This window comes from Taudactylus pleione, unplaced genomic scaffold (genome assembly GCF_031769625.1).
Source record: "Taudactylus pleione unplaced genomic scaffold, aTauple2 ptg000006l, whole genome shotgun sequence".
Taxonomy (NCBI): Eukaryota; Metazoa; Chordata; class Amphibia; order Anura; family Myobatrachidae; genus Taudactylus; species Taudactylus pleione.
The window spans coordinates 15365713-15383908 of NW_028284409.1; the positions used below are offsets into that span (position 1 = coordinate 15365713).

General features: G+C 44.9%; 1 protein-coding gene across 1 annotated transcript in view; it reads right to left on the minus strand.

Moving 5' to 3' along the window:
- Positions 1-15440: 15440 nt before the first annotated feature.
- Positions 15441-18196, minus strand: part of TXLNB (taxilin beta) — a 91367-nt gene continuing 88611 nt past the window's right edge. The window contains exon 10 of the mRNA XM_088454148.1: positions 15441-17611. Coding sequence (XP_088310274.1) covers positions 17159-17611 — 453 coding nt within the window. The 3' untranslated portion in view covers positions 15441-17158. The remainder of the gene's footprint in view (positions 17612-18196) is intronic.

Genomic DNA, 18196 nt, shown 5'->3' on the forward strand with positions numbered 1-18196 from the left:
ACAAACCATCCAGCAACCCTCTGCTCCCCGCTGACAGCTGTCCACATTTTATTTTTGAAAACTAAAATCTGGCTAATAATGCGTTGTTGTTTTTCTATGAAAAATTGGGTTATTAGCCAGATTTTAGATTTAAAAAATAAAATGTGGCTCTTTAAGACATCTAATTTTTCTCAAGTAGCTCCCACCCCAATTAAGATTGGAGACCACTGGAATAGGGCATACCTACTGAAGTCACCATCTGCCCAAGGAGGATCAATTTATTAAAATATTCCTCATTGCAGAGAAACCACCATATAGGTAAGGAAGGCCTGTACTTACCAACCAAGGACCTGGGGATGGGGGCCCAGAAATATAGGTGTACTGGTCCCCATGATTTCTGTTTTTGATCCTGCCGATTCACAACTGCTATCAGAGCTCAGCTATGATCGGGCAGTGTTCAGAGCTTCTGCACATGCGCAAATGCTCATTGTATAGTATAAGTGAAATGGCCAAGTGGGAGCTGCTGCGCATGCTAGCGGCAGTAGCTCCTTCCATGGGCCTTTGGCGAGCCCCATGAGTCATTCCTCAAGAACCGGTTTTCAAACAAATGACTCTTAACACTAGTCGGTTATGTCAAGTGGCTTCTGAACTCATCACAAATGTTGTTACAGCACACATGAGATGGCTTACTGACACTAGCTATGCCCCACCAGCTCTAGCTATCATCCGACTGCTAGTCAGCATCGGAAGCCCTGTCCATCAGATCCCACAATCCTTTTATCCATCATACACTTTAGAGCAATCACACCCATGTAATGCAGCTGTGTGTAAAACCTTTCCTGCAGGAGACAGCAGGATCCTTAGCCCTGCCTCCCCCTTCTCCCCTTGTTCTAGGGAGCGAGCCCTGTTCTGGAGGTACTCTCTTTGCCAATATATATATATATATATATATATATATAAATATATCTTAGAGATGAGCTGGTCCGATTCTCAGAAAACCGGACCCGTTCGAACTTCGTGATCCAGGACAGGATCCGAGTCCGGCTATATATATTGTGAAACTAAGTGGAAATAGTGTAATATTCATACACGTATTGTGACACTGTAAGTGGAAATGCAGTGTAATATACTGTACATAAAAAAATATATATTGTGACACTAAGTGGAAACGCAGTGTAATATTCATACATGTATTGTGACACTGTAAGTGGTAGCACAGTGTAATATTCACAGATCCAGAAATAGTCCGGCTCAGGTTTTCCCACCTGACTCGGATCCCAAAATGAGGCAAAACATCATCTTCCCGCTGTCTGATTCTCGCAGGTTTTGGAATCTATATAGGACCCCAGTCATCGGCGCCATTTCACTCCGACTGTGGAGAGTGTAGTGAACGGACATCCAGCAGTGCTGTATCCATCCAGGGGTCCTGTGTCCTGCCAGGGGTGCTCTGTTGTCCATCCAGGGTCTGCTGTGTCTGTCCAGGGATGCTCTGTTGTCCATCCAGGGGCTGCTGTGTCCATCCAGAGGGTGCTCTGTTGCCCATCCAGGGGCCGTTGTGCCTTTCATGGGTACTCTGTCAGTCTAGGGGTGCTCTGTCCATCAATAAAGGGGCTGCTGCGTTGGTCTAGGGGTGCTCTGTCTGTCCAAGGGTGCACAACGTAAAAAAACAGCTAATATAATTTAAAAAATATATTTTATTTTTTTGTGCTGTACCCCAGTGTACTATATTATTTTTTTTTTTTTACTGTGACCTTGCCAGGCAGACTGCAATGTAATATTCACACACTAATTGTGACACTGTAAGTGGTAGTGCAGTGTAATACTCAACACGTATTGTGACACTAAGTGGTAGCACAGTGTAATATTCATAAACGTAATGTGACATTGTAAGTGGTAGGGCAGTGTAATATTCAACACATATTGTGACACTGTAAGTTAAAATGCAGTGTAATATTTCTACACATATTGTAACACTGTAAGTGGAAATGCAGTGTAATATACATAAAAAAAATATATTGTGACACTAAGTGGAAATGCAGTGTAATATTCATACACATATTGTGACACTGTAAGTGGTAGCACAGTGTAATATTCATAAACATATTGTGACACTGTAAGTGGAAATGCAGTGTAATATACATCAAAAATATATATTGTGACACTAAGTGGTAGCACAGTGTAATATTCATACACGTAATGTGACATTGTAAGTGGTAGCACAGTGTAATATTCATACACGTATTGTGACGCTGTAAGTGGAACACAGTGTAATATACATAAAAATATTTTGACACTAAATGGAAATGCAGTGTAATTTCCAACACATATTGTGACACTCTAATATACATAAAAAATATTGTGACACTCTAGGTCATTGATATCACACACATCAATTGGTTCAAATTGATGTGTGTGCTGTACCCCACTTCGTTCATGTTTGTTGATATGGAAAACGATCAGTTGAGAGAAGAGCAGGAACTACATACTAATGCTGGAGCGGCTGCCAGTGCCACCAATCATGACAATACTAGTGCACCTAAGTCATCCACTAAAGCCAATGCCAAAGGGCATACAAGGCTTAAGTCAGGACATCTAAAATCAAAGAACCAATCTTTTACAGTGATAAAGAAAAAAAAATCAAAGGGAAAGTTAGCTGCAGAAAGACATAAAATTGGCAATATGCCTTTCACCACATGTCACAAATCCCAGAGGAGAGTCTAAGTGTGTCGGCGGGTGCCATGTGTGAGCCTGGCCTTTCCAAAACTGTACTTGAAGAGGAGCCTCCTTCCACTTGTGCATCCTCTGCAAATGTTTGGATGAGCAGCACAAGTGAACATGTTGACATAGAAATCAAAAATGCTTCTGTGGAAGTGCACCAGGATGGGGAGGATATTTGTGTAGCTGCCGCTAATAAGGATGTTGTTGATGAGGATGTTGTTTGTGTAAATCAGGCACCAGTGGAAACAGTTGTTGCCCATGATAAGGGAAAGCCCATTGTCATGCCTATGCATAAAACAAAAAAAATCCACTTCTTATGTGTGGAATAATTTCTACTCAAATCCAGACAATTTTCAAGCCATCTGTACCCATTGTAAAACCAGAGTAAGTAGAGGTAGGAACCTTAACCATCTAGGAACCTCCTCCCTGTTACATCATCTACAGCGCATCCATCAAAAGTGTTTGCAAAATTCAGAGACTTTGGCTAAAAAAAGTAACAACAAGCAGTCCAGCATCAGCTAGCTCCCTTCTCTCTGCTAGATCCAAACACCTGCCATATTCACCACCAACACCTTTATCAACCATATCCTCAATCATGATCAGAACTAGTCCTGCACCCAATTTGATAAGACTAACTCACTCCTCCCCTATCCTGGATTTCTCAGAAGAATCCTTGAGCGCTACACCTGCTGCTGCTGGGAGTGGATCTTCATCCCAGAAGAGGATCAGGAAGACTACTAGTAGTAGTTAAAAACACCAATTGACTGTTAAATAATCCTTTGCAAAAGGGAGCAAGTATGATAGCAGTCACCCAGTTGTACAGCAGATCACTGACGCCATAACATCTATGCTGGTATTAGATGTGCGTTCAATATCCGCCATTAGTGCAATGGGTCTTAGAAATCCATCTAGGATTCCACTTCACTAGAAAAGCAATTTCCAGCCTGTACAGGGACATTAAAAAAACTTAATTAGTGTCCTCCAAAATGCTGGTGTAGTCCACTTAACCACAGATAAGTGGATGTTATGAATCCCTGGGAAGATTCACACAGTAGAGGTAATAGATCTCCAGGACACTGAATGAGAGCTGGCCAATTATGTGACATTGGCCACATGGCAGCCTTTAGGGCTGATGTGTACTTGGCTGGTTGCAGCCTTGAGGGTTGATGTGTACTTGGCTAGTTGCAGCCTTGAGGGCTGATATGTACTTGGCTGGTTGCAGCCTTAAGGGCTGATGTGTACTTGGCTGGTTGCAGCCTTGAGGGCTGCTGAGAGTACACACAAGATGCTCCAACCTAATTGGCCCAGTTCACATGCCCAAAACCAAGATGGCGAAGCCCAGCAATCCCCAGCGCAGCATCGCTGCCAGTCTCACCTGTCACCACATGGCCTGTACCATTTGGACATCCACGTGCACCTCGCGCCAACCTCCAGACACCAGCACTCCCACCGGTAGGACCTGACCAAAGCACCTGCACAGGCAGAGACTGTGACCCGCCAGGTACAACAACATTGATCATGATAGGAGGTAAAGAATCTGCTTTTTTCTTGGAAAAGACTTCCGAGAGACTGGATGGTAGAAGCAATTCATACTGGTAGATCTAGACACCGGGAAGAACAGGTGGATCCCCATTGAAGAATCTCACCTGACTGCCAGTTGACAACAGGATTATGAAACCTAAACCATGGCAACCCCAGGATTATAGGTGCCAGAGGACAATGGAACAGCAGGAACGTTATGTTTTCAGGATTGTAAAGCTCCAATTGATAGACAAATGGGAGGAGACCGGGAGTTAACTACACCCTTGGTAATTAGATTACCATCCACACCAATGATTGAGACAGGTTAAGGTAAGGACTCAGGAATCAAACCCAAGGAATTAAATGTCTATGAAATTGTTTGTGGAACTACTGTCCAGAAAGGCAGAGATATTTAATCGTTGATCAAGAACTTGAATTACTGTAGGGATAAGGACTGCATTACTGGGAGAGACAGATGCAAGGCCCAGATGTATCTTCTACTGTACATCTAAACCTTGCCTTTTCCAGACTTGACAAGTATGTACTTTACCACCACAGTAAGGACACAACCCAAGTGACCATCTTCTGTGCTTTTCCATGGAGGAAACACGGAAAGCCCCTAGTTGCATGGGCTCTTCTTGATCAGGAGGGGTAACCCAGACTGGAGATCGAGGAGAGATGGCAGACAAATCATTCTCCAGTCTATGCTCCCAAAGCCAATGATCAATACGGATGGCCAAGTGCATTAGTCCGTCCAGATTTTCAGGAGCTGGATACTGGACTAAGATGTCTTTGATTTGATCAGAGAGACCCAACCAGAATTGACTACGGAGAGGGGTTTCATTCCACCCACAATCTACTGACCATTTGCGAAACTCCATGCAATAATCTTCTGTAGCTCTCTGTCCCTGCCTAAGAGATCAAAGGCTGGCCTCAGCCATCGCTGCCTTGTCCGGATCATCATATAAAAGTCCAAGAGCAGAAAAGAAAGCATCACAGTGTGGAGTGCTGCATGAGTAGACAGTAAGCCGAATGCCCAGGTTTGAGGGTCACCTTGGAGCAGGGATATAATGATTCCCACAAGTTGGGTTTCAGAGTCAGAGGAAATACAATGTGCAACTTTCATGAAAATTCGCAAAATCTTTGTGGTTTCCTTAAAGCCCGCTCCAGTGCCTGCTGCCATCAGTCCTCAGTGCCCGCTCCTCGGAACTAGGGGAGTGACATCATAACATCACACCCATAGTGCACTGCGGGGCCCAGACGACGGAGCTCAGGAGTGAGCTCCGTCCTCTGGCTGGTGCTGGGAGGGGGGGGGCAGGAGGTAGGAGCCGGGTGCCCGCTGGTAACACAATCTCAGCGGGCACCCGGCAAATGGTGGGGTGGGTGATCGGAGGGCCGGGCGCCTCTAGTGGCTAGCACCCCTAGGAAGCTGCCTAAGCCTAGTGGAAGCACCGGCCCTGGTGTGCACTGTGGTTGCACGTGCATCAACAAAGGAGCAGCACCAAGCGTGCACCTGTGTCCCATAAGTAAAGGGCCGTCTGGCTCATCTCTTAAAGGGTGGTGTAAGCCCCCAAAGTGCACTCCAAGAAAATAAAAAAATATTATTTTCTGTGTTGTGAATTGTGTGAGCTGTAGCCGCATGTCCATCAACAAAGGAGCAGCGCCAAGCGTGTGCCTGTGTCATAAATCAAGGGCCAGCTGGCTTAACCGTTAAAGGGTGCTGTAACCCCCCAAAGTGCACTCCAAAAAATGTTTTTAATTGTTTTCGGTGTTTGTGTGCGCCTTAGCCGCACGTATATATATCAATCAATATAACATAAATGGAGGACCAAACATTGTCCCCTAAAAATAAAATAGGGAAAGATCAAGAACAACTTTCTCCTAGTGCTGAAGCTGCTGCCAATAGTCATGGCATAGATGATAAAATGCCATCAACGTCGTCTGCCAAGGTCGATGCCCAATGTCATAGTAGAGGGCATATAAAATCCCAAATTACAAAGTTCAGGAAAATTACCTTAAAAAAAACATTTAAATCATCCGAGGAGAAACGTAAACCTGCCAATATGACACTTACGACACGGAGTGGCAAGGAACGGCTTACGTCTATCCCTATGTTCATGACTAGTGGTTCAGCTTCACATGACGATGGAAGCCCTCCTCCCGCTACAAAAATCAAACGAGTTAAGCTGGCAAAGGCACAGCGAAGAACTGTGCGTTCTATGCATTCTAAGAAGATATCACAAATCCCTAAGGAGAGTCCAAGTGTGGTGGCAAGGAGAGTCCAAGTGTGGTGGCGGTTGCGATGCCTGACCTTCCCAGCACTGGATGGGAAGAGGTGGCACTTTCCCCCATTTGCATGCCCTCTGCAAGTGCTGAAAGGAGCACCCACAGTCCACTTGCTGATATGCAAATTGAAGATGTCACTGTTGAAGTACAACAGCATGAGGATACTGGTGTAGCTGGCGCTGAGGAGGAAGTTGGTGAGGAGGATTCTGATGGTGATGTGGTTTGTTTAAATCAGGCTCCGGGGGAGACAGTTGTTGTCCGTGGGATGAAAAAGCCCATCACGGTCATGCCTGGGCAGAAGACCAAACATTCCACCTCTTTGGTCTGGCAATATTTCTATCCAAATCCGGACAACAACTGTCTTGCCATATGTACCATATGTAAAGGTGAAATAAGTAGGGGTAGGGATGTTAACCACCTAGGAACATCCTCCCTTATACGTCACCTGCAGCATGTTCATAAAAAGTTACTGTCAAGTTCAGAAACTTTGGCTAAGACCGTAAGCAGTCCAGGGACACCCAAATCCCTTTGTCCTGTTGTATCCAAGTGACTGCAAACCACACCGTCAACTCCCTCCTCGTCAGTTTCCTACTTAGTCAGGATCGGAAGTAGTTCTGCAGGCCATGTCACTGGCATGACTGACTCTCCTATCCGGGATTCCTCCGGAGGATCCTGCATTGCTACGCGCAGCTGTTGCTGCTGGGAGTCCCCGGTTCCAAATCCCGTCTAGATTCCACTTCACTAGGCAGGCGATACCGAGACTGTACAGAAACATCAGAAAAAGTGTCCTCAGTGTCCTGAAAAATGCGGTTGTACCCAATGTCCACTTAACCACAGACATGTGGACAAGTGGAACAGGGCAGACTAAGGACTATATGACTGTGACAGCCCACTGGGTAGATGTATCACCTTACACAGCAACAACAGCAGCATCACCAGTAGCAGCATCTCAGAAATGCCAGCTCGTTCCAAGGCAGGCTACGCTGTGTATCACCGGTTTCAGTAAGAGGCACACCGCCGACAACCTCTTAGAGAAACTGAGGGAAATCATCGCCCAGTGAATTACCCCATTTAGACTCTCCTGGGGATTTGTGATATCTGACAATGCCACCAATATTGTGTGGGCATTACATCTGGGCAAATTCCAGCACGTCCCATGATTTGCCCATACAATAAATTTGGTGGTGCAGAGGGCGTGCAGGGGCGTGCAGGAGATGCTTTGGGTGGCCAGAAAAATTTCAGCCCACTTTTGCCATTCAGCGACTGCGTGCCGAAGACTGGAACGCCAGCAAACACTCTTGAACCTGCCCTGCCATCACCTGAAGCAAGAGGTTGTGACGCGGTGGAACTCAACCCTCTATATGCTTCAGAGGATGGAGGAGCAGCAAAAGGCCATTCAAGCCTATACATCCACCTATGACATAGGCAAAGGAGGGGGTATGCACCTGACTCAAGCGCAGTGGAGAATGATTTACGTGTTGTGCAAGGTTCTCCAGCCCTTCGAACTTGTCACATGTCAAGTCAGTTCAGACACTGCCAGCATGAGTCAGGTCATTCCCCTCATCAGGCTTTTGCAGAAGCAGCTGGAGAAAGTGAAGGAGGAGCTAAGACAGCGATTCCGCTCGGCATGTGGGACTTGTGGATGAAGCCCTTCATTCGCTTTGCCCGGATTCCAGGGTGGTCAATCTGTTGAAATCAGACCACTACATTTTGGCCACCGTGCTCAATCCTAGGTTTAAAGCCTATGTGGTGTCTCTCTTTCTGCAAGACACAAGCCTGCAGAGGTGCAAAGACCTGCTGGTGAAAACACTGTCAGCTGAAGCAGAACGTGACACGTCAACAGCTCCTTCTTCATTTTCTCCCGCAACTGGGGCTGCCAGGAAACAACTTAGGTATCATAAGCAACATGTTGGCGGTGATGCAGGGCAGGCAGGACCAAGTTTGAACATCTGGTCCGGACTGAAGGACCTGGCAACAATTTCTGACATGTCTACTGTCACTGCATATGATACTGTCACCATTGACAGAATGGTGGAGGATTACATCGGTGACAGCATCCAAGTAGGCATGTCAGACTGTACTGGCAGGAAAAAGAGGCAATGTGGAGGCCTCTGTACAAACTGGCTCTAATTTACCTGAGTTGCCCCCCCTCCGGTGTGTACTCCGAAAGAGTGTTTAGTGCAGCCGGGAACCTTGTCAGCGAAAGGCGTAGGAGGTTGCCTCCACAAAATGTGGAGAAGATGATGTTCATAAAAATGAATTATCAACTCTTCCAGGGAGATCAGCCTCCAGAACGTACAGAGGGACCTGTGGTGGTGGATTCCAGCGGGGACGAATTAATACTCTGTGAGGATGAGGATGTACACAACACTGAAGAGGGTGAGGAATCGGTGGATGAGGAGGATGAGGATGACATCTTGACCAATCATTTCAGCCACAGTTGTGTGGCAGACCCTGGCGCTGTAATGATTTATTTGTTAAAGTGTGCATGTAATGTTTATACAACATAAGGGTGGGTGGGAGGGCCCAATGACAATTCCATCTTGCACCTCTTTTTTTTCTTTGCATTATGTACTGTTTGGGGCCTAGTTTTTGAAACTGCCATCCTGTCTGCCACTGCAGTGTCACTCCTAGATGGGCACCGTGTTTGTGCCGCCCACTCATGTAGCACCCTAAACCTAACCCAGGGAGGGTTAGGTTTAGGGTGCGGGAAGGGGAAGTTAGGGTTAGGCACCACCATGGGGGAAGGTTAGGGTTAGGCACCCCCTGGGTAGGTTAGGGTTAGGCACCTCAAGGGAGGTTTAGGGTTAGGGTACTTACCAGCCATAGTCAGAATTCTGAACAGCGGGCTTCCAGCATCGGGATTCTAACCTCCGGCATATAATACCCAACCCGCTACTCACCTATGTGGTTGTTATTGTTGTACCATTTAATTTTACCACTGATTGTTGAGTGGGAGGGGTTCTTTGGGGATAACTCTCCTACTTCCTCGTCATGCTTGGTCTGGGGAATCTTTAAGGCTTTTCTTAGGGGACCTTTTATTGCACTTGTTGTGCAAATTAAGATTTTTTTAATAAACGAGAGAATGAGCTGGAGCAACGTTACCGTGACTTGGAGTGGCTTTATGTTACCTCACAGACAGACAACCGTAAGACATCCCCAAGCATCATGCCTTCCTCACTGCACAGAAAGATTGGTCTGATTATTTGATAAGGCCAAGCCTAGGCTTCTTTTTTCTAGGCATGTAACTGGTAGCTATTTGACATACTTGGCTCATAATGAATTGGCTAGTAAAATTGGCCCTGCTAGTGTTGATTAGCTGGAGGAAAACCTTGTTGCCGGGAAAACACATAGTTGATACCTTTGCTGCATTCTATTGTAAGCTTTATGCATCCCGTATAACTTACTCGAAGCAGAAGTTGTATGACTATATTAATGGGGTTGACCTGCCGAAGCTTTCGGAAGAGGCTCAAAACTTCCTTGACTCTCCTTTTACTGAGGAGGAGTTAGATTGTGCTAACTCTCCTGGGGTGGATGGCCTCCCTCTCGAAACCTATAAAACCTTCAAGCAATTCTTTATTCCCCATTTACTAGATACTTAGGGGTTTATTTACTGCTGTTCGTGTTTATTCCCAATATTTAAAAGGTCAGTGCTTCTACTATAAAGACACGGCTAGTAAAAGCACTGCCCAATATCAGGCATAAACACAAACAGAAGTGTTGGGTTTTACACCCCGATACTTCGTAAATAAACCCCTTATTCTCATTTATTTGAGATGGGCCCTTTAGTGTCCAAGGCCCTTATAGTTGTTATCCTTAAGCTGTATTTCAATAAATACGTAAGAATAATACACTATTTGTGGTTCCCCTTCACTCCCTACATGGTTACTTGACTGATTATGACTATGATATTCACGGATGACATACACCTGAGTGCCATATCCTGATGCACTTATTCCATTAAGGAAAGTATCTTTTCATTTAATCATTCATTCACATTATTATCACATCCTGTGGCTAGTCCCAAGTGCACACTTTTACCTATCCTTTTTCACTAACACCATATGAAGATGGCATTAGCTTTCAGAGTCATACAATAGTACCATAGTGGAATTCCACCCCCATACAATGTAAGAAAAAACAGAGCTCAAAATGGTATTACAAAGCCACTCTGCTCACTACTTACATGGGTTTACTGATTTAAGAGTTAATATCACAGGCCAACAAATATTCTATTTACAGTGATTAGCCAAACTGTGCATTTTAGGATGGGGTGAGTAGTAAATGATATGTTTTGTTTGAGAGTGTATAAAATAGGCTGATTCTTTAAATCATTGTTATTATAACTGTGTGCTGATAGTAACACAGGAGATATCTGCAATATCTCCTATGTTATAAGATTAGTAGCATTTTAACTTAAATTAGTGATAGTCATGTGGAAACTGCACTTTCCATTTGATTAAAGGGGAAGACTAGTGTGGACCCTATGTCATTTTCAATACCTACCTGGAGTTCAAACTAATATGGCTGCCAAAGGGTCACATCTCTTAGTATCTCATGTGATGAGAGCACAGACTGTGTAATGGTTAGCATTACTGCCTCACAACATTAAGATGGTGGGTTCAATACCCACTAAGGCCCTAACTGTTTGGAGTTTATATATTCTCCCTGTGCTTGCGTAGGTTTCCTCTGGTTTCCTCCCACACTCCAAAAATATACTGGTAGATTAATTGGATCCCAACAAAAATTAACCCTAATGTGTATGTGTGTGAGCATGTGGTAGGGAATATAGATTGTAAGCTCCACTGGGGCAGGGACTGATGTGAATGGCCAAATTAAAGCGCTGTGGAATGTGTGTGCGCTATATATATATATAATAACTGGTAATAAAATAATGAATAAATAATGACAGATGCAGGAGATGGAAGATGTCAAAGTGAAAACAGAGCTCAGAATGGTATTACAAAGCCACCTTACTTACATGGGTTTACTAATTTAAGAGTTACAATCACAGGCCAACAAATATTCTATTTACAGTGATTACCCAAACTGCATTTTAGGATGGGGTCCATAGTAATTGATGTTTTGTTTGAGAGTGTATAAAATAGGCTGATTCTTCAAATAATTTTTATCCTATCTGTGTGGAATGTGTGGGTATGGGAAGGGGTTTATATATATACAGCCTGATTTTATAGTTTTCATTATCAATAATGATTGTTTTAATGCCCTGAGTGTGGTTAGTACACTGCATTTGGCTTATGGCAGAGGTTCCCAAACCTAGTCCTCAAGGCACCCTAACGGTACAGGATTTAAGGATATCCATGGTTGAGCACAGATGGTTAAATCAAATTGACTGAGTACTAATTAAATCACATGTGCTCAAGCATGGATAGCCCTAAAACCTGGATTGTTAGGGTGCCTTTAGGACTGAGTTTGTGAACCTCTTTCTTATGGAACATATTTTGCTTGCTGTTCCTAGGTCCTTTGTAGATCTAGGGGTTGATTCAGAATTCAGGGCAAAGACAAAAATAAGGAGTCTTTCCACATGGGCAAACTATATGGCAATGCAAGAAGTGCTGATACAGCTATTTATTTGTTTTCCATGCAGGGTATACTTACTGCTATTGCATGTAGCTCACAACTGCTATACAGTTTTATGTTTATACAGCAATTTAGATTTGAGCTAGGACACGCCCCTCCCAAATTTAAAGGTGAGTATCCACTAGATGTGAAAAATTAGCGATTGAACGATTACAACATCGTAATCGTTCAATCGCTCATTAATCGTGTTGTAAAATGTTGAAAACGACCAGCGATGCAAGGATGCCCGGCGCCCTAGGCAGAACTTCAGCCTATTGCTCTCCCCCCCACCCCCTGAAATGGGTGTTGAGTGTCAGTAAGTGTAATGGTTCTGTGAACAGTTACAATTACTGACACACATACACAACATACCATAGGCGTTTTCATAATGGGTGCGAGCTGTGTGGTGCCACACCGCACACCCTGCACCCATAGTTAATAATATACTTACCTCAGTCTCCACAGACTCCGATGTGCTGCCCCGCAGGGGTGCCCTGGTCCTGCAGGGCAAGAAAAACTCACTGGGAAAATGGCGGCTGCTGAGGGTGCAGATAGGGGGTATTAGGACAGGGCGGTGAGTGCAGGGAGTAGAGAGGTATTAGGACAGGGCTGTGAGTGCAGAGAAGGGGTATTAGGACAGGGCTGTGAGTGCAGAGAAGTGGGTATTTGGACAGGGCTGTCAGTGCAGAGAGGATGTAGAAGGACAAGTCTGTGATTGCAGAGAGGGGGTATTAGGACAGGGCTGTGAGTGCAGGGAGGAGGAGGGTATTAGGACAGGGCTGTGGGTCCAGAGAATGGATATTAGGACAGGGCTGTGGGTGCAGAGAGAGGGTATTAGGACAGGGCTGTGAGTGCAGGGAGGAGGAGAGTATTAGGACAGGGCTGTGGGTCCAGAGAAGGGGTATTAGGACAGGGCTGTGGGTGCAGAAAGGGGGTGCTAGGCCTGGGCTATGAGTGCAGGGAGTAGAGGGGTATTAGGACAGGGCTGTGGGTGCAGTGAATGGGTGCTAGGACTGGGCTGTGAGTTAAGGGAGTAGAGGGGTATTAGGACAGGGCTGTAGGGCAGTGAGGGGGTGCTAGGACTGGGCTGTGAGTGCAGGGAGGAGGGGGGTATTAGGACAGGGCTGTGGGTGCAGTGAATGGGTGCTAGGACTGGGCTGTGAATTAAGGGAGTAGAGGGGTATTAGGACAGGGCTGTAGGTGCAGTGAGGGGGTGCTAGGCCTGGGCTGTGAGTGCAGGGAGGAGGGGGGTATTAGGACAGGGCTGTGGGTGCAGAAAGGGGGTGCTAGGCCTGGGCTGTGAGAGCAGGGAGTAGAGGGGTATTAGGACAGGGCTGTGGGTGCAGTGAGGGGGTGCTAGGACTGGGCTGTGAGTGCAGGGAGGAGGAGGGTAGTAGGACAAGGCTGTGGGTGCAGAGAAGGGGTATTAGGACAGGGCTGTGGGTGCATAAAGGGGGTGCTAGGCCTGGGCTGTGAGTGCAGGGAGTAGAGGGGTATTAGGACAGGGCTGTGGGTGCAGTGAGGTGGTGCTAGGACTGGGCTGTGAGTGCAGGGAGGAGGGGGTATTAGGGCAGGGATGTGGGTGCAGAAAGGGGGTGCTAGACCTGGGCTGTGAGTGCAGGAAGTAGAGGGGTATTAGGACTGGGCTGTGGGTGCAGTGAGGGGGTGCTAGGACTGGGCTGTGAGTGCAGGGAGGAGGGGGTATTAGGGAAGGGCTGTGGGTGCAGAAAGGGGGTGCTAGGCCTGGGCTGTGAGTGCAGGGAGTAGAGGGGTATTAGGACAGAGCTGTGGGTGCAGAAAGGGGGTGCTAGGCCTGGGCTGTGAGTGCATGGAGTAGAGGTTTATTAGGACAGGGCTGTGGTTGCAATGAGGAGGTGCTAGGACTGGGCTGTGAGTGCAGGGAGGAGGAGGGTATTAGGACAAGGCTGTGGGTGCAGAGAAGGGGTATTAGGACAGGGCTGTGGGTGCAGAAAGGGGGTGCTAGGCCTGGGCTGTGAGTGCAGGGAGTAGAGGGGGATTAGGACAGGGCTGTGGGTGCAGTGAAGGGGTGCTAGGACTGGCTGTGAGTGCAGGGAGGTGGGGGTATTAAGACAGAGCTGTGAGGGCAGAGAGAGAGTATTACTGGGTTGTGAGTACAGAGAGGAGGGGGTATTAGGGACAGGGGTGTGAATGCAGAGTGAGGTATTAGGACAGGACCCTGTTGCTGTTGCCTCGAACCCAAAACTGACAGACAGAAAATTGCAAATAGATATATTACTTGCGCTATGCTACAAGATTACTAAAAGGGTTTGCTGTGGAGGGTGTCCACCGGTGTGTGTCTATTGACTGTGTATTTATGACAATATAGGCTAACAACAATATATCTTTCACATTAAATTGTACTGATAATATAAAATTGTGTGAACACAGAGCCCATGTAATATCTATTTTTGAACAAATAAGCATCACAACTTTATCTTGCCCTAAACTCCACCTTGTGGCTCCCAGCCACTGCCCGCTGTCTGCTGCCTGGCTCGGTGTCTCTCTGCTGACCTCTCAATTGCCCCGCGACTCAGTCTCACTCCGCTAAGGCAGTGAGTGCACTGCTCGTAAATGCTGCAAAGGATCGTGTCAGACCCAATCCAGCCCAGAAGGCGTGGCCAGTGTGAGGGGTTGGGGAGGGAGCTTAGGGAACAACCTGATGCTGCGGCTGGGGGGCGGCCAGGGAGTGAGGAGAAGACAGTGTGCACTGATGCTGCAGTCACACTGTCTATATTGCATAGCGCGGTGGCCGCGGCTGCCTTCACAAGTGCCAAGGCCGCCACTCGAAAGTTACACAGGGGCCTGTCATACTCTGCCGGTCTGTGTCACTAAGATAACAGGGCAGCGAGCGGCGCCCTTTAGTGGCCAGCACCCCTATTAGGCTGCCTAAAGCTACCTAATGGTGGCGCCGGCCCTGCCCGCTAGTCGTTGTCGGCATTTGTCATCGCCTGAACATGCAGGCCAACCTGTCAATATTGACAGGTTGTGCATGTTCGGGGATGAGGGAGGGTGCCTGCACTGAACGACTTATCATTCAGTGTGGGCACATTACCCACTGCACAGGATGATGAACGATTGCACAATTACAATAGTAATCGTACAGTCGTTCCACTCTCGTGTAATGTATACACACCTTAAATCACTCTGTACATTTTAAATCTGCCCCCCTACAGTGCAACCTGGATTTACCAAGATACAAAGTTACTTCATTTTTTTGCTTTGCTCTCAACTCTGAATCAGTTCCTTACTATATAAAATATCCTAATAGCCCTGTAAATATTCATTATGTAATATGCACTTACCACTACTACAATAAACACATGGACACATCCTTTTAAATAAGGTTTTTCTTTAACCGCTGGAGGATCATGAACAAAACATCATTACAATCATTCAATGTCATCTGCATTTTTAAGATCAAAAAAGTCTATGATTTTAAATATATCTAATTAAAAACAATGATTTTATCCACAAACAAATACTAAATATTGTTTTTTCTATTTAATATATATACTTAAGAGTTAATGGTGAATTGATACTAAATGTATATATGTTATATATTGTGCCTATTTTCATTACTTTTAATCTGTCTCTTTATTTCAAGTGAAAACCAAACCATGTTCTCATATATCATCAGCATTTTATATCCTAGCCCTGCCCAGAGGTTCCCATACGTGGTCCTAAAGGCCCCCCAACAGTCCTGGTTTTGGAGATATCATGGTTGACCACAGGTGACTTAATTAGTACCTCAGTCAATTTGATTTAACCACCTGTGCTCAACCATGGATATCTCTAAAACCTGAACTGTTGGGGAGCCTTGAGTACCGCATTTGGGAACCTCTGGCCTAAGCAACACTTGCACATGTAGCTTAATTTTGGGATATATGCACATTTTAATGTTTTTTTTTCTGTTTTTTTTTCTGTATGAAAAAATAACCCAATGGATTAAATGGAGGTAGTCAAGTGTGTTTCTATTAGTGCCCTGATGAAGTAAATGGAGTGTTACAATCAATGGCAACCCCATGGAAAGCCTTAAGTCTAAAGCATCAAAAACATCTAGGAAAATATTGTCTTAATATGACCACTGACCATATCCAGAATCCATTGTGCTCTGCTCAGAAACTAGGACAGTGAGTAGGAGGACCAATCACTAGCCACAGTCAAGAGACAGCAGCTTATAATTGGTTGTCCCGCTTGTACACCCCTCACCCCACGCCTTTTCATGGCCACTTGATGCAGGAAATTAATTAATTTACTGACAGAGGCCCAGGAAAACAGATCATGTAACAGTGTTGGGGACTTCAGTTATGGGCCACCTTACGAAAATGTTTTCCTTTTCACCCAATTTTTTCAAACACATTATTTTATCTTTTAGGCTTATTTATGTCATTTTCAGTCATATCGCCATAACATCAGGAACATTAATGGACCTTGGATGTGACACTTTGCTTGTTTGTGGATAGAACAGTGTTAAATGTAAAATCACAGCAGAGGTACGGTGTTACTCAGTGCAACAAAACAGGTGGCTTTTGAAAAGTACAGAAGGAAGCCATAAAGGATAAAGCAGGCTACTGTATGTAGTAAAAGTTGCAGGTGAGCATATGCAAGGCAAAATAAATCAAAGTCATCTAAACGTGGACAACCCCTTTATGTATGGGTCGGGATTGAAATCATTTGGCCTGTCATATGTTTTAACGCAAAGTCATTAATTCTTTTGAATTAAGCCTTTGGATGTCTAGCATTGATGAAGAGCCTGACTACATGGACTTTGAAATAGTATACAGTACTTTGCATATCTGTTAAACTTAAGCTTAAGCTGGGTACACACTGAGCAGATGACTCTGCAGATTAGATAAACAATTCGGTCCTCGGAACATTTATTTGATCAGTGTGCACCACGTACAAACTGAGCTATTTTTAGCTCAGCGTGTACTCTCTTCTATGGGATTGGGTTCCGACCATTGCAGGAGCATTTGAAGCTATTTTTCGGCTAGTGCTCCTGCATAATCACCCATGCAATAATTGGGAAAATTGCATAGGTGTGTATCCAGCTTTAGTCTACATCTTCCATATAATTTTTCATTGATGTTTGCTGTGATTCTCCCTCTGATGGGTTCTGTTTGGTGGTATCTGAGCAGGTAGCACCTTGTAATGGCTGTGCAGGATTCTCCTCTGTAGCCAATTTGCCGGCTTCTGGTTGTGGACTCCCCAGGCTGCTTTCTCCTGCTGTCTCCTCCAGGTGGTGGGTCACCATAAAAGCTGTTTCCAGATCTCTGATGATTTTTTCATCAATTACAGATGGCTCTGTGATAGACCTTTCATCATGTGCAGCAGTATCAAGGTCCTCACCGGCTCCATCTTCCTCCTCCTCATCCTCATTTTTTGTCTTGGCTTCTTTAATTTTTTTGTATAGTTCAAGCCTTTCCTCTTGCAGTGCTCTGCATAGTTTTTCCAGCCTCTCAATTTTTACCACAAAGCATTCATATTCTTTGGCCCTCATAGTTTTCTGCAATAGGACAATAATAGATTTAAACTTCATGTAAAAGTTATTTTAGCCAAACAAAAGTATTAATCTATTAATAATATAGTCTGTATATACTAAGAACATCTCTCTAATCTACAAAGCTCACTATGGATACACCATTATACATTAATATTTAAATCATAATAATGTAAAAGTAAAACCATGTAATATAAACTATTTACTAAAAAAACGCACAATGAAATACACTTGATCTGTGCTAGATCCTTGATAGAATAATGAAATACAACATAGAAATAATTATTTACAAACATGGCACCTGCGCTGAATTGCACCATATTTGTTGATCGTTCATTATTATATAGACTGCTGACACTTATACTCGAAAGTGTATTCCAGATAGCTGCTGATGTGTATTCCAGATAGCTGCTATTCTTCGCAGATGCTTGTGATGCATACTTTATGTGAGTACAATTTTAACTGTTCATTAAGAAATATAACTATACACGTCACATTTTGAGCCATAGGATCATGGCAGCCTGCAGTCTATGAGAACCGATGTCAGTTAGGACACTCTCCTAATTAAAGTGTTACCCAACAAAATTGGGA